The sequence below is a fragment of the Myotis yumanensis genome, unplaced genomic scaffold (genome assembly GCF_028538775.1).
Source record: "Myotis yumanensis isolate MYYU_CA2020_CCGP unplaced genomic scaffold, mMyoYum1.0.hap1 SCAF_3, whole genome shotgun sequence".
Classification (NCBI taxonomy): Eukaryota; Metazoa; Chordata; class Mammalia; order Chiroptera; family Vespertilionidae; genus Myotis; species Myotis yumanensis.
Genome location: NW_027223754.1, coordinates 157,701,013 through 157,726,049, shown reverse-complemented (window position 1 = coordinate 157,726,049; position 25,037 = coordinate 157,701,013). Strand labels below are relative to the sequence as shown.

At 57.5% G+C, this 25,037-nt stretch overlaps 3 protein-coding genes across 8 annotated transcripts; 2 read left to right on the top strand and 1 right to left on the bottom strand.

Moving 5' to 3' along the window:
• The first annotated feature begins 25 nt into the window (after positions 1–25).
• On the top strand, positions 26–8,204 carry ARHGEF25 (Rho guanine nucleotide exchange factor 25). 2 transcript variants are annotated; one of them, XM_070409874.1, is made up of 16 exons: positions 26–165; positions 453–567; positions 2,830–3,044; positions 3,186–3,281; positions 3,585–3,661; positions 3,839–3,905; positions 4,353–4,456; positions 4,653–4,722; positions 4,839–4,928; positions 5,021–5,113; positions 5,291–5,341; positions 5,506–5,583; positions 5,783–5,983; positions 6,130–6,310; positions 7,254–7,465; positions 7,754–8,204. In XM_070409874.1, the coding sequence occupies exons 1-16, from the start codon at positions 67–69 to the stop codon at positions 7,862–7,864; spliced, it is 1,860 nt and encodes a 619-aa protein (XP_070265975.1). In that variant the 5' UTR covers positions 26–66; the 3' UTR covers positions 7,865–8,204. The 2 variants fall into 2 exon arrangements, with proteins under 2 accessions (XP_070265975.1, XP_070265976.1); XM_070409875.1 differs by lacking the exons at positions 26–165; positions 453–567 and adding an exon at positions 1,346–1,900 and having other exon boundaries at positions 7,754–8,203.
• Positions 8,205–9,896: 1,692 nt separating this feature from the next.
• On the top strand, positions 9,897–17,170 carry LOC139006976 (solute carrier family 26 member 10-like). 4 transcript variants are annotated; one of them, XM_070409870.1, is made up of 18 exons: positions 9,897–10,357; positions 10,808–10,918; positions 11,575–11,732; positions 11,898–12,062; positions 12,329–12,481; positions 13,238–13,320; positions 13,482–13,629; positions 13,731–13,844; positions 14,542–14,619; positions 14,708–14,803; positions 15,206–15,312; positions 15,424–15,493; positions 15,582–15,695; positions 15,834–15,867; positions 15,945–16,027; positions 16,119–16,173; positions 16,291–16,355; positions 17,016–17,170. In XM_070409870.1, the coding sequence occupies exons 1-18, from the start codon at positions 10,015–10,017 to the stop codon at positions 17,052–17,054; spliced, it is 2,016 nt and encodes a 671-aa protein (XP_070265971.1). In that variant the 5' UTR covers positions 9,897–10,014; the 3' UTR covers positions 17,055–17,170. The 4 variants fall into 4 exon arrangements, with proteins under 4 accessions (XP_070265971.1, XP_070265972.1, XP_070265970.1 ...); XM_070409871.1 differs by having other exon boundaries at positions 16,119–16,180; XM_070409869.1 differs by having other exon boundaries at positions 9,898–10,357; positions 16,291–16,397.
• On the bottom strand, positions 16,536–23,913 carry B4GALNT1 (beta-1,4-N-acetyl-galactosaminyltransferase 1). Of its 2 annotated transcripts, none has more exons than XM_070409872.1 (11): positions 23,832–23,913; positions 23,040–23,258; positions 22,364–22,528; positions 22,128–22,234; positions 21,648–21,688; positions 21,086–21,266; positions 19,780–19,878; positions 19,446–19,636; positions 19,019–19,106; positions 18,312–18,552; positions 16,536–17,934 (listed from the first exon to the last, which is right to left on the bottom strand). In XM_070409872.1, the coding sequence occupies exons 2-11, from the start codon at positions 23,255–23,257 to the stop codon at positions 17,631–17,633; spliced, it is 1,635 nt and encodes a 544-aa protein (XP_070265973.1). In that variant the 5' UTR covers position 23,258; positions 23,832–23,913; the 3' UTR covers positions 16,536–17,630. The 2 variants fall into 2 exon arrangements, with proteins under 2 accessions (XP_070265973.1, XP_070265974.1); XM_070409873.1 differs by lacking the exon at positions 19,019–19,106 and adding an exon at positions 18,833–18,973 and having other exon boundaries at positions 17,628–17,934.
• Positions 23,914–25,037: the final 1,124 nt, after the last annotated feature.

The window sequence follows — 25,037 nt, the reverse complement described above, 5'->3', positions numbered from 1 at the left end:
AGGCCTCAGAGCCCCCCAGCTTCCGTACCCCTCGGCCTGAAACTTGGAGCTGGGTAGGGGTCCAGCATGAAGCCCCCGGACCGCCCCGCCCCTGGCCGCACTGACCGGATACTGGGGGTCATGGGGGGCATGCTGCGCGCATGCGCCCTACCCGGGCAGGAGGGGGTAAGAAAGGGCGAATGTGGTGGGGTTCGGCGGTCTTTAGGGGGCTTCAGGACGGCTGCACCCCACAACTCAATTTACCCGCAAAAACAAATTTTGCGGGGCACCCGCAGGAATCCAAGAGTTCCATTAAGAGGGCCATAGCCATGCTCTGGGGGAACCGTTCCCTCCACCCCAGCCCTGGCGACCCTTTCATAACAAAGTGGGTTTTGACAGCAGGGAGAAGGGGAAGGGGAAGGTTAAGGCCGGGCGTGAAGGGCGGGTTCCTTACGATCCTTCTGTCCCCGCAGCCTCCGAAGAGAAGCCCCCTAGGGCCGGAAGGGACCGAGCCAGAGTCTGCCTGTACGGAGGGGGGTCAGAGAGGGGAGCGCGAACCTGAGGTCCCCGCGTGGGCTCCGCTGCCCGGTAAGAAGCTGGCGGTGGGGTGGGGCACAGTTTGCCATCCAGCGCAAAGTGGCAAGTGAAGAAAAAATGCTGCCCTTATTAGCATAAAGGTTCGCATCTAATTTGCATGAGACCCGTTTCATCGCTGAGACCTCCGCGCTTCTTCTCGCCCTCTGGCCTGCTGTGTGTCCCCCACTCCGCCGGCCCCGCGCCCCCGCGGGCGGAGTGTCCCCGCGCCCCACCCCTGGCCCCTCGCCAGCCCAGACTCCAGGACTTCGCCTTAATTGGTGATTAGCTTCGGCTGGAGTCCCGGGCCAGGAGGAAAGAAGGGTCGGGTGAGAGGGCGGCACCTGGGCTGTGTTCCCCACACGGAGCCCCCCATTCACCCACCCCCACCGGGGGGGGGGGGGGGCTTGTCCACCTCTGTCCGGCTAGGGACAGCCCAACTCCAGGCCAGCTTCGCACAGGCCAAGGCCGCCTCCATCGGGCTTTCTCCACCGCAGAGGCGGAGGGGCGATCCGTGCAGACCCCGCCACGGGCTTAACCCCCACCCCAGAGCCCCGCAGTCAGAGCCGGAGACGCAGGAAGGAGGGGAACCCCCGGGGCTGGGGAGCCCAGGATGCGGAGGAGGGGCAGAGGCGCTGGGGACGTGGAGTGGGAACGCGGTGGTGCCTGGGGGAGGGGGGATTGGGGCGGGAACCCGACACTGGCTAAAGGGGGAACGCGAGGGAGAGGGCGGAGCTGGGCGCAGAGGCCCCTCCCCGCGGCGGCACAGCGGCTGGGCCTGTTATTCGTCTCGCCGCTCGGCCGGGACCCGCGCAGCGCCAGTGACTCGGGGAGTCGCCCCCCGCTTCCTCCCCCTGCCCCGGCCTAGAACCATCCCCAACCCGAGTGGCCGGAGACGGAGCTGAAGCGGCTGCCGCATCCCGGCCCCACCTCCCCCACCATCCCTCCCTCCCGCTGGACATCTGGACCCTGGGCCCCGCACCGACAGGGCTCCGGAAACCCTCCCCGCCCAGCCCCGCAGTCCGGCTCGCACCGCCCTCACTGCGGAGCCCCCAGCCCTCCTCCAGACTAGACTTCCGCCTCCCCCTGGACGCCCCCTCCCGGTCCCCTCCCTCCCCCCCTGCCCCAGCCTGGAGCGGGGGTAGGAGGGAGGGGGGGGGTGCGCCCTGCTGCGTCCCCGCCCCGCCCCGCCCCCCGTGATTCCCCCTGCATGGCCGGCCCGGGTGGGGGGAACGGGGGGGCCCGGGCGCCATGCGGGAGGGGCACAAGGGGGGTCGCTGTGCCTGTCCCAATGTGATCCGAAAAGTGCTGGCAAAATGCGGCTGCTGCATCGCCCGGGGGGGACGTGGTGAGTGTGAGGTCTCCAGTGCTCAGCGTTGAATGGGGGTGGGCTGAGGGGTCAGGACTTATGTTCGTCCTGGCCCTAGGGGTTTAGAAGCTGGAGACTGTACCTGTATTTTCCAGGAAATACTTAATAGATGATCTCTAAGATCCCTTCTGCCTCCAAATTTCTAACTAGTTAAGGAAATTGGGGAAGGGGCAGGGCTTTCCTGTAGTCAGCCGGGTATGAGAAAAACCCTCTACCATCCCCTCTGGCCTAGAACCGCATCTTCCCTCAAATCCTTTTGCTAAGGATTCTACTTCAGCTCTGAGGAGGGACAGAGGGATGGAGGGATGAGGAATGAGAGGATCGACCAGGGGCTTTCTTAAAAATCCCAGCTCCTCTGTCCCTGAGCCCAGGCCAAAAATAACCCTGATAAGCTTTCCTCACTTGCCCCTTCCATTGGGTCTGCGCATGTTGGGGAGGTGGGCTACAGACGCCTTTTTTTATGGTAGTGATTACTGAAATTGGTGGAGGAGGGGACTGGGGGTGGCAGATGTGCTCTTAGCTCTTCATACCCCCCTTCTCAGAGAATGGTTTGTACCCACTGGAAGGGGGAGGGCTGTAGGAGAGCAGATGGCCACCCCCAGCTTCCAGTGTCTGTCCAGATGGCTGCCCCCACCCCCATATCTGTGCCATGCTCAGGATATCGGGGAACCTCCACGTGTTACTGGGGGTTCCAGGCCTGGGGAGCCAGGCATTTACTGTCCTTCCAAGGGTGCCCTGGTGAAATTTTCTATCTTGGCTAACTCAAATGAGGACGGTAAGAGAGTGAGCCCTGGGAAGAGGGGGAGAGGGGACGAGCGTCATAGGAGACTCTGAGAGCTTCCTAGGGATGCTGAGTCTGGAGCTAGAGCAATATCTATCACCCCTTTTCTTTCTTCCCACCCCCTTAGAATCCTACTCCATTGCTGACAGTGAGGGGAGTATCTCAGCTTCAGCTGCCTCGGGTCTGGCTGTCCCCTCTGGCCCCACCTCTGGCTTCAGCTCTGAACCCTGTTCCCCGGGCCCCCCAGGGCCCAGCAGTGGCCTGAGAAGATGGTTGGATCACTCCAAACATTGTCTTAGTGTGGAAACTGAAGTAGATGGTGGCCAGGCTGGACCATATGAGGTGAGCAGGGAACACCACAGAAGCATGTAGGACATCCATGTAGGACACTGGGAGAGAAGACAAGTTGGGGGCTATTGGTTAATGGGGAGACACAGCAACAGTGACTGTCCCTGACCTCTGGCACTTGACCTTGGCCCCTAGAACTGGATGCTGGAACCAGCTCTAGCCACAGGAGAGGAACTTCCAGAATTGACCCTGCTGACCACACTGTTGGAGGGCCCCGGAGATGAGACCAAGGTATGATGATGAAATGGGTCTGGGTGGCTCCCCTCACCCAAGAGGCATCCATTTGCTTCCTCTAGGACAGTGGTTCTCAACCTTCTGGCCCTTTAAATACAGTTCCTCATGTAGTGACCCAACCATAAAATTATTTTCGTCGCTACTTCATAACTGTAATGTTGCTACTGTTATGAATCGTAATGTAAATATCTGATATGCAGGATGGTCTTAGGCGACCCCTGTGAAAGGGTCGTTCGACCGCCAAAGGGGTCGCGACCCACAGGTTGAGAACCGCTGCTCTAGGATGTTCTTTTCTTTCAGCTACCTGAGGAGGAGAGTTTGTCCCAAGCCCCTGAGAGTGAGGAGGAACAGAAAAAGAAGGCTCTGGAAAGGAGTATGTAAGTGTCCCCACACTCTCCCTTCCTCTGCCACTCTACAACGCCCAGAGGACTGTCCTTCACATTTTAGATTTGAGAATTGGAATTTCCTCTGAGGTTGGCTGTGGAAATGAAGGGGCTTCTAGTCCAGGAGGGAGAAAGTGGCTAAACCAAGGATGTGCACTCCTTTCTTCCCAGGTATGTCCTCGGTGAACTGGTAGAGACAGAGAAAATGTATGTGGAGGACTTAGGGCAGATTGTGGAGGTAACTCTCTTTTCCCTTCCCAGCCCTGACCCAGCCCTTTTCCTCTGCCCAGGGCTAATTTTAAGAGATGCCTTGCCCGGCTGGCATAGCTTAGGGGTTGAGCATTGATCTATGAACCAGGAGGTCATCGTTCGATTCCTGGTCAGGGCACATGCCCAAGGTTGTGGGCTCCATCCCCAGTATGGGGCGTACAGGAGGCAGCAGATCGATGATTCTCTCTCATCATTGACGTTTCTGTCTCTCTCTCTCCCTCTCCCTTCCTCTCTGAAATCAATAAAAATATATTTTAAAAAAATAGGAAAAAAAGGAAACAAAAGAATAAAAGATGCCTCGGTGCTCCTTTGTCCCACCTTCCCAAGCCCCCTACATCCTGCACTTATTATGGAGGTAGCATTCCCACCAGGACTGGCCCCACATACCTATGTTCCCACCCCAAACTTCCCATAGGGTTACATGGCCACCATGGCTGCTCAGGGGGTCCCAGAGAATCTTCGAGGCCGTGACAGGATTGTGTTTGGGAACATCCAGCAAATCTACGAGTGGCATCGAGAGTGAGTGGTGGAGCCCTAAAAGCAAGGGGGGGGGGGGCATATGTCTGGTTGTGTCAGCGTCCCATCCATGGCCCAGGAGCTATTGTTGCCTGAGGAGGGTTTGGAGAGGCTTCAAGGGGAGCATTACTAGGGCAGACAGCCCTAAGTTGCAGGGGTGGGGATATTTGACCTATCTTTTCCCTGCCAACCCCGCTAGCTATCTCCTGGGGGAACTACAGCGATGTTTGAAGGATCCTGATTGGCTGGCTCAGATATTCATCAAACACGTGAGGCTTGAGAGGGTGGTGTGGGGAGGAGAGGGGGAGCTTGCGAGTGGACGGGACTGCGGAAGTGCTCTTCCTTTTCACTCATCCTGCTCTTGCTTAAACTTCACACCTCCTAGGAGCGCCGGCTGCATATGTATGTGGTATACTGTCAGAATAAACCCAAATCAGAGCATGTGGTGTCAGAATTTGGGGACAGCTACTTTGAGGTCAGTGGCTGAGGTGCCTTGGGAAAAGAGGGACAGAATCATCATGAGCAGGCTTTCCAGGCTGCATAACCACTGTGTATCCCTGTCTCCAGGAGCTCCGGCAGCAGCTGGGGCACCGCTTGCAGCTCAATGATCTTCTCATCAAACCAGTGCAGAGGATCATGAAATACCAGCTGCTGCTCAAGGTCAGGACCACCTTCCAGCTGGCTGGGACATGACAGCTCTTCCTTCCTTCATCTCCTCAGGGTTCCTAAGGCTTCCCCAGACTTCCTAGAGGCCTTCACCTGTGTCCTGGGGGGAGGTTGTGAGAGCTTCTGAGAATGTCCTCATGACCTCCCTGAACATTCTTTTCTGTGTCTTAGGATTTTCTCAAGTATTACAGTAGAGCTGGGATGGATACTGAAGAGCTGGAGGTGAGGGCTTCTAAGTCTTCCAGGACACCTTTATCTTCTTAGTCTCCAGGATCCCCCCAGCTCCTTGGGTGGTATAGAGCTGTCTGGTTTTTAGGGGAGGCTGTCGGGGGTCAAAACATGGCTCCTTCCTAATGACAGTGCTTCTCTCTTCACTTGCATCCCAGCGAGCAGTGGAAGTCATGTGCTTCGTGCCCAAGCGCTGTAATGACATGATGACCCTGGGGAGACTGCGGGGATTTGAGGTATGGGGATGGAGCAGGAAACCTGAGCACCAGTGCTCTTCTGTCTCCGTTTGAGACTCGGGAAGTCCTTATGGGGAATTGTCCTCTCCTGGTGCTACCCTGTGGTTGGTTGGGAGTGTCAGGGGAAGGAGGGAGGAGCAGAAGTCCCCTCTTTTTTCTTCTTGTTTTTTTCTGGAAGACCACTGTCCTTTGGTTCTAGGGCAAACTGACTGCTCAGGGGAAGCTCTTGGGCCAGGACACATTCTGGGTCACAGAGCCTGAGGCTGGGGGGCTTCTTTCCTCCCGGGGTCGAGAGCGGCGTGTCTTCCTCTTTGAGCAAATCGTCATCTTCAGTGAGGCCTTGGGAGGAGGAGTGCGAGGTGGAACACAGCCTGGATATGTGTACAAGAGCAGCATCAAGGTGGGGAGGGGGCTACAAGGGACGGGTTTGACTGGGATGGGGGGAGGCCTCTGAGAGGATGTCTGGCTCTTGGATTTGTTGGAGGGGGCAGGAGCCAGAGAGGGCCTGAAGAATTTGGGGGCACTATCTCCTATTTGCCAATCCAGGTGAGCTGCCTTGGACTGGAGGGGAACCTCCAAGGTGACCCTTGCCGCTTTGCTCTGACCTCCAGAGGGCCAGAGGGTGGGATCCAGCGCTATGTCCTGCAGACTGCAGACCCTGCAGTTAGTCAGGCCTGGATCAAGCAAGTGGCTCAGATCCTGGAAAGCCAGCGGGACTTTCTCAATGGTGAGTTCTCACCCTCTCTCCTCCACATGCTCCTTTCTGAATCCCTCACTGCCCAATCTCCCACCCCTGCCCTCTGACCCTGGCTTCACTTTGTCCCCTATCCCCACTTTCCACTAATAGCTCAGGAATTGGTAACTCAGCCCTAGCTGGTTTGGCTCAGTAGATAGAGTGTCGGCTGCGGACTGAAGGGTCCCGGGTTCGATTCCGGTCAAGGGCACATGCCGGGGTTGTGGGCTCAATCCCCAGTAGGGGGCGTGCAGGAGGCAGCCCATCAGTGATTCTCTCTCATCATTGATGTTTCTATCTCTCTCCCTCTCCTTTCCTCTCTGAAATCAATAAAAATCCTATATAATAAAAGAGTAATATGCAAATTGACCATCACTCCAACACACAAGATGGCCGCCACCATGTGGACACAAGATGGCCGGAGAGGAGGGCAGTTGTGGCGATCAGGCTGCCAAGGGAGGGCAGTTAGGGGCGACCAGGCCTGCAGGGGAGGGAAGTTGGGGGTGACCAGACTGGCAAGGGAGGGCAGTTAGGGGTGACCGGGCCAGCAGGGGAGCAGTTAGGCATCGATCAGGCTGGCAGGGGAGTGGTTAGGGGCAATCAGGCAGGCAGGCGAGCAGTTGGGAGCCAGAAGTCCTGGATCCACTGGGATTGGGCCTAAACGGGCAGTCGGACATCCCTCGAGGGGTCCCAGATTGGAGAGGGTGCAGGCTGGGCTGAGGGACACCCCCCCCCCACACACACACACACAAATTTTGTGCACCGGGCCTTTAGTATATTATCTAAAAAAATTGGTAACTCAGAATCCTCTAAAGGTCAATTTACATGGATGACACCTTTGGAGGGAGAGCAAAATGGGAGGATAGCCTGAGCAGAACCCTGAGGGAAAGGACCTGTCTCTGCTGTAACCCTCCTTCTGTTCTTCTCTTCGCCCCAGCATTGCAATCACCCATTGAATACCAGAGACGGGAGAGCCAGACCAACAGCCTGGGGCGGCCAGGAGGGCCTGGGGTGGGAAGCCCCGGGAAAATGCGGCCTGGAGACCGGGCCCAGGTCAGCACACACAGGCCCATCAATGGCTCTCTTCCCTCCCTGCTGCTGTTACCCAAAGGGGAGGTGGCCAGAGGCTCCCTGCCCCTGGACACACAGGTATGAAGAATGATGTTTCCTGGTAATAGGGGTAGAATGGGGAGGGCCTCTCTTGTTCCAGGATCCCCAAATCCTTCTCCCCCATATCATTCCTCTTCCACCACCTTCCTTCTGTCTACTCCTTTCTACTTCCCATCTCTAACCCTCCTCCCTCCACTTTAATTGATGGTCTCAGGTCATCTAAGATGTCTGGCAAAAGGTGGCTTCACTAGGGGCTTACACTGAAAAGAGAGGAGTTGGGGTGGATTCCTGAACTTTTTTGATCCTCCAATTTGAGTCTTCCTTCAGGCCCTCAGTGACATCCCCCAGATGCCTCGTGACTCTCCTTCAGTTCCACCAATTTCAAACACCCCTCCCTGCCAGGCCAGACTTGCCAAGTTGGATGAAGATGAGCTGTAACTGGTAAAAACCATGGGGGTGGTGCTGACTCAGCTACTCTCTTCCCCAAGGAACTTCAGGGCAATCCTTCTGGCACTGCTCCAGAATCCCTTCCTCTTGGTGTGTCTGGAGGTGGGCAAGGCCGGGAGTGGTGTCAACTTGGAGGAGGGTACCTAAACTCAAAAAGACTTCTTTCTGTCCTGGGAACACAGGTTCCTTCAGCTCCCACCCCTATGCATGCATCACAGGTCCCCCACAAAAGAAGGATATGTGGGTGGGTGGGAGGGCTAGGGCAAGGGCCAAATAGAAAATATTGGTTTTGATTTTGTTTTTTCTGTTTTCTGAGAATAAAGGTTTTGTTATATCACGGAGGCTACTGTCTTGGCAGAGGGAAGGGGAGGCTTTGGTAGGGGAAAGTGGGGTGAAGTGGTATGGAAGAGATCAGCTGACCTCTCAAATCAGTTTGAGCAGGGGTCTGGTGAAAGGAGAAGGGCACAGGCTGTAAGATAAAGGACGTTGCTATCTCTCAGTCCAGGCCTGGGACTTGGGGCCACTGGAAACTCTAGATCCTTGATGAATCCTCCACTTTACCCAGCCCTTCTTTCTCTCTCATTTGGCCTCTGATCTAGACCCCAATGGAAAGCCCAATGTAATCTGATTTCCCACTACTCCCCCAAAATCCAGACGAGAAAGTACCAAATGCCAATGTACCTTTCCTTCTGAGGCCTCCATGTTCAGCTGAGGTAGAATGGGGAGGTGGAGAGGATGCTGGAGACCACGGCCCCTTCAGTCTCTGGGTCTTCTTATTTTTGCTGGGAAGTCATAGGCATATCCACACTGACCCGGAATGGATTTCTCTTCAAGCCATAGACCCAAGATTGTAGAGGCCAAAGGGGTCTTCACCCCTCCCAACTTCTGGAACAGCTCCGGGGACAGAGAAAACTAAACGTGCAGAGATCCATGTCCAGATTCCCTGTCCTGGGTCCTTGGTCATCGGTGTGCCACTGTCCCTTTGTCCCCTGGGCCTGGTCACGTGTACTTGGGCTTCCTCAGCAGACAATGGACTGCTAGGGTGGGGGTGGTGAGGAGGAGCTGGAGCCTCCCTGTGGGGCTGAGGTCCCTCTAGCCGACAATGGGGGGAGGGGCCTCTTAAGGGGGAGACAGGACGTTCAGCCCAGATAAGACTTCGGGGGAACAATAGAAGGAATTGAAGAAGGGAGACCCACCCTCACTGTTCCCCACCCCTAGGACTTTGGGGTCAGGGACTAGGGACCAGAGGGTGATGGGGAGGGGTGCTAAGGATTCTTGTGAGTGGAGGAGGGGATGGGGCAGATAGGATTCTAGAGCTCAGAACCTCTGTATCTCTTTAGGGATCAATGGGGTACATGAGGTGGATGGGTGGGTGACTCTTTTGTCCCTAATATAACCACAAATGTGCGTTTGAGTGCCTACTTTGTGACTTGCACTTGTATGTAATATATGGTGTTTCAGGTTTTTTGGCTCCTAAGAAATAAAATAAAAATTTCCTATCAGTTCAGTATTCTTCCAGGAGTCCTGAACTGGGGATTTAGGCTCAGGCTGTCCCGGCAAAGAAGTGGAGTGGTGCTTCTCTGTCATCCCGTCTAACACATAATATCTGCTTCCCATCTCAGTTGTTTGTGGAACTGAAGAGGCCGGCAGACCTCCTTACACTTTCTTGGGGACAACCTGAGCCCCAAGAGGCTTTGGGTCTGGGGAAAGGAGAAGCTGGACTTTCTTGCTCCAGCGGGGAATGCAGCGGCTCTAGGAATGAACCTAGGGGAACCAGCTTCTGTCTTGGCCCAAAGTGTCGATTCCAAGGGAACTCGGTGAAGAGGTGGAGAGTGAAAAGGCTTAGGAGTGGTAGATAGTGGGGGTTAGGTGTTGAGGATGTGCCTACCTTTTGGCTTCTCTCCCAGGTCCCTAAACCTTTGCACAGCCCTCTCCCATAGCAGACTCCAGGACCTGCGACTGGGCCAAGGACATCTGAGGAAACGCCTAACAGAGACGCCCCCTCCCCAAGCTGCAGCTCTTCAGCTGGTAGAAGGGCGCCTCCAGGGTCGGATTGGGCCCTGCTTCAGGGAGGCGGGACTCAGGCGAGGCGGTGGAGGGGTATTTAAGACTGGGCGGAGTTGGAGGTGGCCAAGGGCAAAATGAGTGGGCTCCTGGGCGGCAGGACCTGCTCAAGCCCAGGAGAGGCCTCCGACCTTAAGTTCCCACTGGGCGCCAAGCTCAGGGAACCCCTTACCCAGGCGCGGTTCCAGCAGCTCTTCGGGGGCGCGGAGCAGGAGCAGGAGCTACTCGCCGAGTCCCGCTGGTCCGGGCTGTGCAGACTGTGGAGGCGGCGGGCCAGCGCCTGTTCGGGGCCGGGGGCGTGGCGCCTGCTGCTGGCGCGGCTGCCCCCGCTGCGCTGGCTGCCTCAGTACCGCTGGAGGGCCTGGCTGCTCGGCGATGCGGTGGCTGGAGTGACCGTGGGCATCGTGCACGTGCCCCAGGGTGAGCGGCCTCAACACCAACCTGTCAGAGGGCTGGGGAGACCCAGGGGGTGGGAACTCCGGAGCGAGGTGGTGGGTTCGTGTGGTTGAGGGTTCGGAGACAAGTTCTGGGTAAGGACTGTGGAGCTCCATCAGAGCCCCACCCCCAGCTGCCCTCATCTGCGCAATCCTTCGAGAAGTCTGAGACGCGTTCCGGCTCAGGGAACTGGAGAGAAGAGAAGAGCACAAGGCCTGCCCCCCAGGTCTCCGCGGGGGTTCTGGAGCTGTGGCCTTGTCCACCCAGCGACTTCCCCCCAGGCCGTTAACCCCTCCGTTCCCGCTTGTGGCAAGGTTTAGCGTGCCCCTGCCAGCCTCTAAGAGGGGAGAGGGGCAGCATCCCGAAGCTGGGCACCCTCCGTCCCTCCGCCCCATCAGAAGGTCTTTCCTTCCACCTCCCCCCCCCCGCCCCCAGGCATGGCTTTTGCCCTCTTGACCTCCGTGCCCCCTGTGTTTGGCCTCTACACGTCTTTCTTTCCCGTCCTCATCTACACCTTGTTGGGTACTGGAAGACACCTGTCCACAGGTGAGTGACCCGGTGACCTCTGTGGGGTGAAAATGGACAGGGGTTTGAGGCTTCCGTTCTTGTAAGCCCCCGACCTCTCATCCCCCAACTCACCCCCGTTCCCCTGCCGTGACCTCTGACCTAGGCAATGCTTGTTGGGGGTGCAAAGAGGTGGGAGTTTACTCAGACTTTTTCGTCCTCATGAAGTTGGTTTAACTTTTCTGGGGTTTGGAAGAGGGCAGAAGAGATGTGCAGTCACCCCAAGGAGCACGCAGTCACCCCAAGGGGCACACAGTCACCCCAAGGAGCACGCAGTCACCCCAAGGGGCACACAGTCACCCCAAGGGGCACGCAGTCACCCCAAGGGGCACACAGTCACCCCAAGGGGCACGCAGTCACCCCAAGGGGCACACAGTCACCCCAAGGGGCACGCAGTCCCCGGCGATTGCAGGAGGGGGTGGCGGTGCAGTCGGGACGGCTTTTGCGGCTGTTGCCCTCTCCTAACCTCCCTGGTTCCCGGCTTCTGCACCGGCTTAGCCTCGCGGTCTTCACCCGAGCGCTGCTCCGAGGGAGCGAGGTCCCACGGCCCGCCGCCTGGGCCGAAACGCAGAGCCTGGGCTGGTGCAGCGCCCCCGGCGGCACAACTGGTCATTTCTGCGTGTGTCCTCCGGCCCTAGGAACGTTCGCCGTGCTCAGCCTCATGACGGGCTCCGCCGTGGAGCGGCTAGTGCCCGAGCCGCTCGGGGGGAACCTGAGCGGAATCGAGAGGGAGCAGTTGGACGCTCAGCGGGTTGGGGCAGCTGCGGCCTTGGCCTTTGGGAGCGGGGCGTTGATGGTGAGGGAAGACCCTGGGGGGGGGGGGGGTGTCCACGCTGGGGGCCTGGGGAAACCGAGCCAGGGGAAAGGGTGGGGCAGGTCGCCCGCGCCGGTCTCGGTCAGAGGTGCGCCAGGAAACGGGCGCGCTGCGCTCCCGCTGTGACTGGGCATCTTCCTCCCGCAGCTGGGGATGTTCGCGCTGCAGCTCGGCGTCCTGTCCACCTTCCTGTCCGAGCCCGTGGTTAAAGCGCTGACCAGCGGGGCCGCGCTGCATGTGCTTGTGTCCCAACTGCCGAGCCTTTTGGGGTTGCGCCTCCCGCGCCAGATCGGCTGCTTCGCTCTCTTCAAGGTGGGCGGGGACGGGTGGGCAACGGAAAAGAGGTTCCAGCGGTCCCGGAGGGGGGCCACCGGAAAAGGAAGGCAGGAAGGACGAGTGGATGGAGAGATGTGTGTAACGGGGCGGGGCGGAGGAAAGGTTAGACCCAGAGGCTGAATGAGGGTCGCCGTGGAGGCGGGAGCCCTGATGGGAGCCGGGAGAGCCTTGCCTGGGTCTGGTGGGTCCGCCGGGGACAGTCGCCCCTAGCTCGGGGCCCTCGGCTCCCCGCCCGTCCGCAGACGCTGGCCGCTGTGCTGACCGCCCTGCCCCAGAGCAGTCCGGCCGAGCTGACCATCTCCGCACTCAGCCTGGCGCTGCTCGTGCCGGTCAAGGAACTGAACGTGAGATTCCGGGACAGGCTCCCCACCCCGATCCCAGGGGAAATCGTCATGGTGAGGATGGCTCTTGGGTACCGGCCCCCTGCGCCTCACGAACCCTGCCCGTCCTGTAGGAGCTGGCCGCTGCCGCCCCCTAGCGGAACGCAGAGGGGCCGCAGCCGAGAGGTCCTGCTGACACAAGCCCTTTGCTAGGCTGCTTCCCAGAACACGCTGACCCTCCGGAATCCCCCACCGCACGTCCCCTCTCCTCCCGCGGAGCTCCCTCTGCAACTCTGACTGCGCCTTCTTCCTCCGAACAGCGCCCCCGTGCGGCGTCGCTCGGCAGAGCGCCTCCACTCCCATCTCTCTCCTGGCCGGGTCCTTCCCTGTAACTCCCTTTCCCTTCCCAACCTACCTACGTTTCTCTTTCCAAGTAAATAAATGTTCAGCGTCTCCAAAGAGACCCTACGTATCCGCAGACAGAGCCAAACTTCCCTACTTCGAATGGCTCGGTTTTGCCTCCTAATACCCACCTGCCTCCCTCATAGGAGCCTCCCCCCGCCCCCCCCCCCCGCCTTTTCCTACCATCCACCTCTCTCCGTAGCCCCAGATAGGTATCGTTCCTCTTTTCATCCCCACTCTCCTTCACTCGAAATTAGTTGTCGAGCAGCCATCCCAAACACATCCAAGCTCCCCCACTTGCTAGGCTCCAGCAACCACCTAATTCTGCATTTTGATCCTCTCTCGTGTTGAGCCCTTGTAGCCTCTGCGGGGGGGAGGGGGGGGGAGACATCCATTTCCTCCCATGCCCTAATATACACTCTTCCCCAGGTGCTTCTGGCCTCTGTGCTCTGCTTCACCTCTTCCCTGGACACGAGATACAATGTCCAGATAGTGGGGCTGCTGCCTGGAGGGTAAGAGAGAATGAAGGAACACCAGCTTTCTTCTCTCACACCCAATACCTCCTTTTGTCCTGCTCCACCCTTTTTGTCTCTGTCTTCCCTATACTCCTTGTCTTCCCCATACTCCTTCCCTATACCCAGCCCATCTTTACCTTGGATCCCTCTCTCTCCAGCTTTCCCCAGCCGCTCCTCCCCAACCTGGCTGAGCTGCCTAGGATTCTGGATGACTCACTGCCCATCGCGCTGGTTGCTTTTGCTGTGTCCGCCTCCCTGGCCTCCATCTATGCAGACAAGTATAGCTACACGATTGACTCCAACCAGGTGTGACTCCCACTGAGGACTCCAGCCTCATTCAGGAGACAGCCCCCTAATGTTACCTCCCCATGCCTTTGTCTCTCTCTTCATCTCACTCTTCACCCCAGGAACTCTTGGCTCATGGTGCCTCCAACCTCATCTCCTCGCTGTTCTCTTGCTTTCCCAACTCGGCCACACTGGCCACCACCAGCCTACTAGTGGATGCTGGTGGAAACACCCAGGTAAGAGTGCGCCCTTGAGTGAGGAGAGAGGGTGGGCGGGGAAGGGGGACGTCCGGTCCAGGTGGTGGGGAAACTGGTGGCAGCTATATAAAGGAGGCTGCGACTCTGTGAGGGAGGGTGAAGGAGGGGCTGGGGTTATCTAGGTCGGAGAGAAGGAAGACACTAAGTTCCATTAAGACCTTTACCGTAAGCTCTTAAAAAGCTTATGGTGCCCCATATGTAGTTCAAAGTAAAAACATTACTAACCTGTAAAATAAATTTGAGACAAAATTCTAATTTTTTTCCATAAGGACATTTTCACTTAAAAAGAAATATCACATGTCAAAGTCTCCCCTAATATTTTTATATTTTTGGTTTCTGTTACCCCATTGGTGCCCTAAGCATGTGGTTAGCCTGCTTTTAGGGTAATCCCAGAGTGGCTTTTAAGATGGAGGTGGGTTACAAAAATAGAGAAGTTGAACTACATCTAGGGGAGACTAGTGAATGAGGCCTTTAATTGGGCGGAAGGGGAAGGGTAGGTGTGAATGGCAGAATATCAAGAAGCTCATTGAAGAGTGAGGAATATCTGTGTGGAAAGGGACTTGGGAGGACAGAGACTTTCAAGGAAGACGAGGCCCAGTGGGCGGGGAGACCACCTCTCACATGAGGGCGGGTGAGGTTCCCTTCCTTTTTTGCTTCCATTGACCCTTCCCTGTAGCTGGCAGGCCTCTTCTCCTGCATAGTTGTCCTATCAGTGCTGCTGTGGCTAGGACCCTTCTTCTACTATCTGCCTAAGGTAAGGAGCAGAGGCAGTGTGGGGTGACCTGGAGGGGTGGCTATATTCCAGAGTATTGGGGTGGTTAGTTCCTTTCCTCTGCTCCAAGGCTGTCCTGGCCTGCATCAACATCTCCAGCATGCGCCAGATGTTCTTCCAGATGCAGGAACTCCCACAACTATGGCGCATCAGCCGCATGGACTTTGTGAGAAACAGCAGCATTGCCCTCTCCCACTTTCCCAGCACCCCCAGCCTCTGCCCTGAATCAAAGCTAATTGTCCTAGTCCTAAATTCTGTAACCCACCCACCCCCAACATGCATACCTCTTAATCCCCTTCCTCCGAGACAAGGTGAGGGGTGGGGTTTGAACCCCTTCAGACCTGAATATTTTTAACTCCCCAGGTGGTGCAAGGTCTGGGGTCAGTGTGTCTGGTGTGTATCCATCGTTGGGTCAATCCTATCCCTTCCTTCTGTCTTTCTTTCTGCCTTCTCCTGAGCCATCCCTCCCCATCACTTGCCCTGGTGGCTACTGCCCCTGGACCCTTCTCCTTAGCAGCGATGGCCTGGCATTTCTCCCGGGCATTTCACTCCCATCTCTGTCCTGCAGGCGGTGTGGATGGTCACATGGGTGTCTGTGGTGACCCTGAGCGTGGACCTGGGCCTGGCCGTAGGTGTGGTCTTCTCCATGATGACTGTGGTCTGCCGTACCCAGAGGTGGGAGTAGAGATGAGGGGAGTCAAGATGTAGGGAGGGGAGAGAACAGAGCGCTTGGGGTGACTTTCCAGCCAGGCCAGGCTGGGAATCTGACCCCAGCTTCCTGCCTAGGGTGCAGTGTGTGGCACTTGGACTAGCTGAGGGGACGGAGCTCTACAGGCCGCTCCAACAGAGCCACAAGGTGGGTGGGTTACAGCCAAAGAGGAAAGGGATGATTAGACCCGGATGTTTCTCTGACCCTCTGACCCTCTGACCCTCTGACCCCTTAGCTCCTCCAGGTCCCAGGGCTCTGCATCCTGAGCTACCCAACACCTCTCTACTTTGGAACCCGTGGGCAGTTTCGCCATAACCTAGAGTGGCGCCTGGGGCTTGGCAGAGGCAAGGTGAGGGGCTCGGTCAAAGGGGAGTGTGGCTTCTCTGTGAGTGGGAGGCACGTGGCTTTCTGAGGGGGATCCTTGTGCTCAAGGTGTGCACGGTCATGCTTGTGCCTCACAAGTGGTGACCGCTCTTTTCTGTCGCAGGAGACTCCAAAGGGAGATGGCCCACCTGATGCCGGTGAGATGGGATGACGGGAGGAAGGTTTGGGAATAATCCCTGGGAGCCTCTGGGGACCCTGCCTTCTCCCATCCTAGTTGCTGAGCCTGTCAGAGTGGTGGTCCTAGACTGCAGTGGTGTCACCTTCGCAGATGCTGCTGGGGCCAGAGAAGTGGTACAGGTGAGGACGAGGGAGGTTGAGGAGAAACTCCCCGTATCCTCCCAGGGATACCCTCTGATGTAGGGTGTAACCCACTGCCCCACCTCTGCAGCTGGCCAGCAGATGCCAAGATGCTGGGGTCCACCTTCTCCTGGCTCAGTGTAATGGTGAGAGGTGTGGCGCATGGAGGGAACTGGAGACGGGGGAATGGCCGGACACTTGGGGGAGAGAAGAGGACACGGCGTGGACTTAGAACCTGAGAGCCTGACCCCCTCTCCACACAGCCTCAGTGCTCGGGACACTGACCCAGGCAGGACTCCTGGACAGAGTGACCCCAGAGCAGCTGTTTGTGAGTGTCCAGGATGCAGCTGCTCATGCCCTGGAGAGACTGGTGAGGGGACAGTAGCAACAAGGGTGGAAGCCAGGAGGTGCTGGGCTGTAGCCAGGGAGGTGCGAGTCGGTGGCTGAAGACCCAGGCAGAGGGAGTTAGGAAGGGGGCTGAGGAGGAAGACGAAGGAAGGGATGGGGATGAAATGATTAGTTAATTTATCAAGACTAAGCCAGGGAACCCTGGCCGAGTGGCTCAGTTGGTTAGAACATCTTCCTATATATCAATAATAATAACACTAATAACACTAATAATAATAATAATAAATTTTCGGGTTTGATTTCTGTTCAGAGCACATACCTATGTTGTGGGTCCAGTCCCCAGTGAGGGCGCATAGAGGAGGCATCTGATGGATGTTCCTCTCTCACATCGGTGTCTATCTCTTTCCCCTCCTCTCTCTCTCTCTCTCTCTCTCTCTAATCAATAAATGTATTTTGGGTTGAGGATTAAAAAAGAAAAAAAAAAAAAAGACTAAGCCAGAGAGAATGGGCTCAGCTATGGGCGAAGAACTGAGTAACTAAAGGTCCCCGAGGGGTTGGTGTGCCCCTCAGACTGTCAAGTCCTGGATGAGGAAGGGCAGGGCACTTAATCTATTCCTGACACGTGCCCTCCCTTTTTCAGGAGCTCACTGGTCCGAAGACTTGCACAGTATGGGTCTGACCGGGTCACGTGGAGTATGGAAGGCCCAACAATGTGTGTGTGAGGGCCGTGGCCCTTGAGCCCCCTTAGTTGATGTAACTAATAAAATAAAGCTGAGAGCCTCTGGGATTCATGAAGCGAGTCTGGGTGTCTGCACACCGGCCCCTGGTGCCCCTTCCTCCATGCCCACAGCATTGCAGAGACACAACTAAAAATGCTTTCACCTGTGTGTTCACTGGCCCTCACCCCAGCTCCAGTCACCAGGTCTCTCCATGGGGGTGAGGCTGCAGCCGGGGCACAGTCCTGGATCCAGAGGTGGGGGAGGCGACGCAGTCCTGGGGATACATGTTGGGGCCTTCCCCACCCACTCAGTCACCAGGAGATGACTTCAGGTTCTTAGAGTCCTTTGGGCTCTTTGGCACTTGGACAGTGACTCCCCACCTCCGTGAGGGGTGGAGGGAGGACTTGGCACTGGCTGTGGGACGAGTTATGGCTCCACCACACCCCTGGGCACTCACAGACAGGAGGAGTGTCACCAGGACTAGCCCCTGTTTGGGATCAGGTTCTGAAGGGGATTGGGGACAGTCAGTGGAGTGGTCACTGGGTAGTGGGGTTTGCTAGAAATTTCTGGCAGGGACAAGAAGGCAGGCCCAGCCTGTCCGTTGAAAGGCCCTGAGTGGCCATCACTCCGCAGTCATGCACTGCAGTTGGTGTTTGAAGAAGAGCAGGCGGTGTCTGGCCACGTGACTTCCGTCCAGCGATCCTGGGTAACGGTACCGGGCGTAAGTCTCTGTACCAGGATCCCTTGATGTCCAAGGCAGCTTCACTTTGGATGCGTGGTCCACAATGACGTCTGAGCAGGAGCCCACCCGAAGGGAACCAAGTCCATCCAGGAAGAATTCTGCGGGTGGATGGGGGCGGGGGGGTACACAATGAAGCGTCCTGAGAGTGCAGAAGGCCAACTCTCAGGGAGAAGTGAGACTTGGAGTATGGACGGTGCGCATGCACACACTCCATTTCTCAGGGCCAGGGAGTGGGGTAGAGGTGGCGGTGACAGTGGTAGGGAAGTTCATGGTGGACCCAGCAGCTGTGTTGGGTGCGAAGGTTAACGTGGTGTGCAGGCCAGGAGGTAGTAGCTCTTTCTCTCGGTAAAACTTCGAAGAACTGCTCTAGGGGGGCTGGATGGCAGCCACGGGCTCCGCGGGGGGTGCCCTTGGCGCCTTGCCGCAAGGAACCTCGCCTCGAAAGGGGACCCTGCCAGAAGAGGGCGCCACTCACCCAGGTGCGCCACACGGTTGAGACGCGGGTCGAAGCCGACCTCTCGCACTTTGTCGGTGCGTGCCAGGAAGAAGTTGACCACGCCGTCGGTGACCACGCAGCCCGGGAAGCCGATGAGCTCGTGGTGAAAGCCACGCCTTTGCCGGAGGCAGTTCCCGCGGCCTGGCGCGCCCGGCTCCACGCTCAACAGCTGCCGGTAGGTGGTGGCGAAGCCCGAGATCTCGCGCACAGCGCCCCCGACCTGCGGTGAATGGGAGGATGGCTCCAGGAGGGGCGGGGACTGGAAGGGGGTAGGTCTGTGCTCCCTCCGCCTCCTCCCCGCCCGCCCCCCCCCCCGCCCGCCCCCCTCAACCCCCGAGGTTCCCCTGGCCCGTCCTTTTCGATTCTACCCCATCGGGACCTAGATATAGCCCAGGCTCCGCTTCTCCATCCTCTCTTGTCACAAGGGCTGGCTCCAGCCGAGGTCTTAACCCCCTGGCAGCCCTCTGTCTCCACCCCACGTCCTGCGGTCCCTCCCCTACCAGGTCCAACGGCGTCCGTTCCAGCACGTCCACAAGCCTCTCCAGCCGCGTCCGAGCCGTGAAAATAAAATCGTCGTCCACCCACAGTACGTACTTGGTGGTCACTTGGGACACGGCCAGGTTCCGGCCTGCGAACCAGCCCTGGGAAGGGGATGTGTGGTTGGCGAAGCCGTGGTTAGGACATACCCCTTTGCCACCTTTCCTTTTCACTCTTGATCACTCTGAACAGCCTGCACCCCTCTCCAAACGGCGAGTTCTTGTGAATTGCGGGGAGCTAGGTAAAAAATACAGTTTCCCATTGTCAGAGTCCTGAGTCAGTGTTGGGGTGGGGGGCAGTCTTGGAATGCATTTAATTCCTGAGTGCATTCATTCAACTACTTATCACGCACCCACTGGGTGCTGAGCACCATTCCACGGACGCAGCGCCAATAAGATAGACACGATTTCTGCGTTCACAGAGCTTCCAGTCCGGGAAGCCTCGGGGTTAACAGGCATCCATCCCAGTGGTTTTGAGGCCGATAATTCCGGGAACCACTCACTACTCTGGAGACTGAGCGCGCGCGCCCCCTCCCGGTGCCCTGGGGCGCTGGGTTCCATCTGGCCCGCTGCGCACCTTGCCAAAAGGCATGAGATAGTGCTCGACGTGGGGGTCGCTAATGATCTCCGGCTTGTCGCTGTCGTCGGCGATGATCACTGTGACCGTCGGGTAGAAGCGGCGGATGCTGGCGATGAGTGCCCGCAGCCGATTATAACGAAGGAAGGTCTTGGTGGCAATGGTGACCAGAGCGCTAATGTTGTACTGGGCTGGGAGTGAGGGGCAGAGTTAGGTGCAGACAAGGAGAGTGGATAGTGAGGAGCAAAAAGACATCCATCTTCTCCCAGGCAGCCCTCTCCCAACTCGTTCCCCACCGGGGCTGCACCCATGTCCCTGCATGCACAAGCCTCACCTCCCGGTGGTAGAGACCCAGGTGGGTACAGCCGAGGGTTGGGGAGATGTCTTATGTGAATGGTGAAGGCCACTGCATGTCCCTCGGTGGAGAACCGGACTGGGAAGAAAGGGCATGAAATGTGGAACAGCATTCTATTTTTAGTAAATAAATATTTAAGTGCTTATTCTGTGTATCAGCTTTCCCAGCCCTGGTGGACAAGAACGCAATGTTCTTACCCCCAAGAGACTTACATTCTAATGGCTGGGAGAAAGATGAGAAAACATTTAATTTAAAGCTAACCTTCGCGCCGAAACCGGTTTGGCTCAGTGGATAGAGCGTCGGCCTGCGGACTTAAGGGTCCCGGGTTCGATTCCGGTCAAGGGCATGTACCTGGGTTGCAGGCACATCCCCAGTGGGAGATGTGCAGGAGGCAGCTGATCGATGTCATCGATGTTTCTAACTCTCTCTATCTCTCTCCCTTCCTCTCTGTAAAAAATCAATAAAATATTTAAAAAAAAAAAATAAAGCTAACCTTCGCTGAGCATTTACTATGGGCCAGGCACTTTGTAAATGACCTTAAGTGGTAATTTAAATATGGACTCATTTAATCCTCACGGTATGAAGTAGATTCCTACTACAGAAAAAGAAGGCACAGAGAAATGAAATAATCTGCCACATTTAGACAACGATTTAAGCAACAAAGCTGGGAGAGAAACCTCGTTAGCCTGCTTTCAGGTTAAGTAAATAAGAAAAGTTCAGATACTGGTAAATATTGAATAGAAAATAAGGCAAGTAATGTGATAGTGAAGAGGAGACATTCGAGCTGAGATCCAGATGACAAGAAGGAGCCAGCCATGCGCACATCTGGGGGAAGAGCATTCTAGGCAGAGGGAACGGCAAGGGCAGAGGTCCTCAGTGGGAGCAGGTTTGGTGGAGCAAGCCTTGGCTGGTAGGTGCCTTTTGCTTGAAGTGGGAGCTTTGGGAGATAAAGCCCTTTGCCCTGTAGTAAGTGGTGGGCTGGGAATAGAGCTGGAGTCTTCTGGCTCCTGGGGCAGGTCACTTCCTGGGGCCCCCATGGTTGGCCTGAGGAGGGGACACACCCAGAGCTCCGATTTCCCTCTGGCCTGCTCTGGCCCCAGATGAACAAAGGCCTCTTCTCTCCCTCCCTGGCCTTGCTGGCCTAGCTGAAATGCCCATTGTGTGGCTGGGCAGCTCTGGCCATTGCCCGAGTATCTCCCACACCCTCTGCCATCTGCCTGACCCAGCCTTTCTGGGTTCTCTCTGTTCACCCAGACTGCCCCTACCTCCACCCAGCGCCTCGCACCTGTGTCTGCTGTGTTTGCCTGGTAGCTTCGGCTGCTGTAAGTGACCAGTTGCAGCTGCCGGTTGAGTTGGTCCAGTCCTGAGCTGGTGAGGGTGAGGTTTGGCTGCCCCTCCCCCGTGAGAGTCACTCCAGTCACTTCCCCTGCCACGTCCCATGTGCCCAAGGAGGCAGTCAGGTTCACCTGGGAGCAAGCATTGGACAGCGCAGCGTTAGCCCCAGACCTACCTCTTGCCGCCCTGATTCCTCCATCCCTCCTTTGGCAGCCCTGTTTCCCTCCCAGCATCCTTTTTTTAAAAAATATGTATATTTTTATTAATTTCAGAGAGGAAGGGAGAGGGAGAGAGAGATAGAAACATCAATGATGAGAATCATTGATTGGCTATCTCCTGCACGCCCCCTACTGGGGGTAGAGCCCGCAAACCAAGCATGTGCCCTTGACCGGAATCAAACCCAGGACCCTTCAGTCCGCAGGCCGATGCTCTATCCACTGAGCAAACCAGCTAGGGCCCTCCCACCATCCTCGATGCCCACTTGGCCTCCCCACGCTCCTGTTTCTTCTCACCTGGTATACCTCCTGACCAGAAGCAGCCTGCAGGCTCAGCCCTGGGAGGAAGGAGGGAGATGAGAATCAGACAGCTTTGCTCACTTTCTCTTCCCTTTTTCACAACACAGAACTTCTTACCCCTTCCTCATGTTGAGGCAGCGGGGCACAATGGCCGAAGTAGCCTAGAGTCATTGTTTAACTCCTTCACATCAAAGCAGTAGCTCTTCTATGGCCTGCTTTACCATAGATTCTTTTCTCCAGACTTCTCTAGTTATAGTCTCCGCAATTCCTGACCACCAAGAGTCCCTTCTGTCCCACCTCCCACCTCATGAGCCCCCTGCCGACCTCAAGTCCCTCTTTCATCAGAAGACCCACCCACCCTCCCACCCCCTCCACCCCCCCCCCCCATTCCAATCTTCCCTCATCCTTCCCCACCCAGGCTCAGGCTCTGCCACTCCCACGGTGGCTTAGGTCATCCCCTAGGACCTTTCTCCCCACCTGGCACCAAGATGCTCCTGAGGGGCTGTACCTCCACGCCCTGCACGGGGTATTGTAGGGGGCAGTTGGCAGGGGCAATGAGCAGCTGGTCAGCAGCAGACTGGCTCCTGTCCGTGGAGGAGGGGAAGGACAGAGGGAGAGTGAGGAGGAGAGGGGCTTTCCCTCCTGCCCCACGCACCCCCAGGCCGCCTACTGCTCTCCACCAGCATAGTCATGCTTTCCTTTCATGCTGGTACCTTGAAAGGAAGGCCTGGAACTCCTGTTCCCTGGAGGCAGAGGCAGCCTTCAGCTCCTCAGGGTCAAAGGCCTTGGTGAAGTCAGTGGCTTGGACCTGCCTCTGGAAGGGGAGGTGAAGGCTCCCGGTGCTGGACTCACAACTGCAGTTGTTACCAGACAGCAGCCTGGAGGGGGGGGAGGTCATCAGAGCCCAGCCATACAGCTCCATTCACCCCGCAAAACACTTACACAGCGCCCTTCAACCCTGCCCAGCCAATATCTGTCCCCCAAACACTGCTCTCCAAATAGTCCCTGGGAGGGGGAACCCTAAATAGGATGAACTACTCGTAAATCAGGATTTCACAGAGGTGCCGAACAGGGCCAAACTGCTCAGATGGCAGGGTTTTCCACCCACCGCTCAAGACCCCATCGGGGAGTGCTTTATGTGGACATCATAAAGAGTTTCGGGGCGACCCCCTGACTGCACACCCTCCCTTCACCGTGACAGGGTTCAGGGAGGGCAGATTTCCCCCCAGGCCAAGACTCAATAGCCCCCTCCACCTCCCACCTCACCCCCACGACCAGCCAACCAGCTGGGGAAACCCAGGCATCAGAGCTCAGCAGTGGAGGAAACAAAAGCGCCCCCCCTCCCTCCAAAGTGAGTGACTCACGGTGGCCACCACTTCTGGCACTCACCCCACCACTTGCTCCTTGATCCTGACGGGGATGTGGGCATAGCGGGGCTCAGGGGCGAGGTCCGGCAGCTCTGGCCTGGGGGGACCCTGCAGGGGCGCCCACAGCGAAAGAGGTAGCCGCAGGTCCGAGGTATCCCGGGTCCTAGCGTACAGGAGCCCCAGCGAGGCGCCGACGAGCAGCAGAGCCAGCACACAGAGGGCCCTGCGGCCCAGCCGCATCCTGGGTGGGCAGTAGGGGGTGGGGGGTGGGGGGTGAGGAAGGCGGGGCCGAAAGGCGTGGACAGACCCTGATACCCCCGCCCTGCTTCCCGGGGCGCTGTCCACATTTTGCGCGCTGGGATTTGTACGGCGAATCGTCACCCGCTACCCACTCCCCTCACTCCCCCGGCCTGGTGTCTCCCAGCCTTCTCGCCCTCTCCCGCATCTCCGTCTCCTCTAACACCCGAGGCCCAGCATCCTGACGCGAGGGACCTTTGGATGCGGAGGTCTCCACGCGGCCGCGCATAAGTAGAAGAGCCCCGCTTTCTTAGGGCAGCGGACGCCCCCAAGCTCGTCGGCCCCCCACCCCCACCCCGAGCCCGCGCATCCCCCCACTCTTCGGTCACCTGGCCCCGGGTGTGCTACCAAGAGCGGCCCCACACTTTGCCTGTCATGAAAAATGCAGAATCACGCCCGCGCTATGGGGTGCCCCCGGCGGAGGTGACCTGGTGAGTGGCCTCGGGGGCACCGAGTGGACGCGCGCGTGCGCCTCCTCCCACCTCCAGCTCGGCCCGCACCCGGCCAGGGCACTAACCTGTCTAACGCTCTCAGGCCGCGGCAAGAATTCGCTCCGGGCGGCGCCAGGCTCTCAGCCCCGGCCGGCGGGTCCTCATGAGGCTGGCGGCGGCCAGATGGGAGAGCCGGGCGTGAGCCTGAGCGCGTGGAGGATCCTCCTGCCTCCCCCGCGCGCCAGAGCCCTCCCGCCTCCGACTCCCTGGGCTTTGTAGATTACGGTGCCGGGGTGGATCTGGGCGTTTCCCGCCAGGGTGGCGGACGGCCTTGAGAAACCGCCGCACGGAGTGGAGATACCAGCGCCAGGGAACAAAGCCAAGGCTCCCCTGTCTCCCTGGCTCGGGAGGGCTCGGGCCGCCGCCCGGCGCTTCAGATCAGGGCGCCGCGCGGCTCCGCTTCAGGCTCGTTGCGGCGCAGGCTTCGGCGACGCGCGGGGAATGCGGGCGCCTTCTGGTGGGAGCCGAGCACATTGCGGGGCCCCGAAGCCGGCGCCCAGAGGTCCTTCTCCCTACACCCCCCACCCCAACCTACCTCCGAACGGTTGGGGGCATCTCCACGTGGGCACCAAACCCTGTTCTTTGCCCTATTCGTTAGGAGCCTCTTTCTCATCGTTGATTGGTGTTAATTTTCATCCTGAGCTTTGACATCTTAGTTTGCTGGTTTGTCTTTTGCGAGAGTCTCGTGTGTGTGTGTGTGTGTGTGTGTGTGTGTGTGTGTGTGTGTGTGTTTCTTGGTTAGGGTTCATTGTTGATGACAGAAACCACGCTAGGGGGTGAATGCTGGGTCTTTGGTAGCTTCCAGTGTGGTTGGGGGGTTGGTTTTTGCATGGGTGCTAGTACCTTCCATAGGCTTTTGGAAGCACGTGGGGGCATTTTTGTTGGTCACAATGACTGGCAAAGCTACTGACAATTGATGGGCTAAATGTCCTACAATGAATAGAACAGGCCTATGTAAGAAAGACTTGCCCTTCTGTTAGACAGGACAAGGGTCTCAAGGGTCTGGGCCAGCAATTTTCAACCATTTTAAAAAATATTGTTTTATTGATTTCAGAGAGGAAGGGAGAGGGAAAGAGAGATAAAAACATCAATGATGAAAGAGAAACACTGATTGGCTGCCTCCTGCACCCCCCCCCCCCCACTAGGGATCCAGCCAAGGAATCCAACCTTGACCTCCTAGTTCAAAGATTAATGCTCAACCACTGAGCCAGGCAGGCTGGGCATTTTCAACC

What these genes read in the sequence shown, in the direction of transcription:
- ARHGEF25 (XM_070409874.1), top strand. Translation starts at nt 67, where the DNA reads ATGAAGCCCCCGGACCGCCCCGCCCCTGGCCGCACTGACCGGATACTG. An exon ending in AAGGCTCTGGAAAGGAGTAT is followed by an intron (nt 3,662 to 3,838) that starts GTAAGTGTCCCC and finishes CTTTCTTCCCAG; the next exon opens with GTATGTCCTCGGTGAACTGG. An exon ending in CTCAGATATTCATCAAACAC is followed by an intron (nt 4,723 to 4,838) that starts GTGAGGCTTGAG and finishes CACACCTCCTAG; the next exon opens with GAGCGCCGGCTGCATATGTA.
- LOC139006976 (XM_070409868.1), top strand. Translation starts at nt 10,015, where the DNA reads ATGAGTGGGCTCCTGGGCGGCAGGACCTGCTCAAGCCCAGGAGAGGCC. An exon ending in GCATCAGCCGCATGGACTTT is followed by an intron (nt 14,804 to 15,205) that starts GTGAGAAACAGC and finishes TCTGTCCTGCAG; the next exon opens with GCGGTGTGGATGGTCACATG. An exon ending in GCTCAGTGTAATGGTGAGAG is followed by an intron (nt 16,181 to 16,290) that starts GTGTGGCGCATG and finishes CTCTCCACACAG; the next exon opens with CCTCAGTGCTCGGGACACTG.
- B4GALNT1 (XM_070409872.1), bottom strand. Translation starts at nt 23,257, where the DNA reads ATGCGGCTGGGCCGCAGGGCCCTCTGTGTGCTGGCTCTGCTGCTCGTC. An exon ending in CAGGAGCATCTTGGTGCCAG is followed by an intron (nt 21,689 to 22,127) that starts GTGGGGAGAAAG and finishes CCTTCCTCCCAG; the next exon opens with GGCTGAGCCTGCAGGCTGCT. An exon ending in CAACCGTGTGGCGCACCTGG is followed by an intron (nt 17,935 to 18,311) that starts GTGAGTGGCGCC and finishes ATCCACCCGCAG; the next exon opens with AATTCTTCCTGGATGGACTT.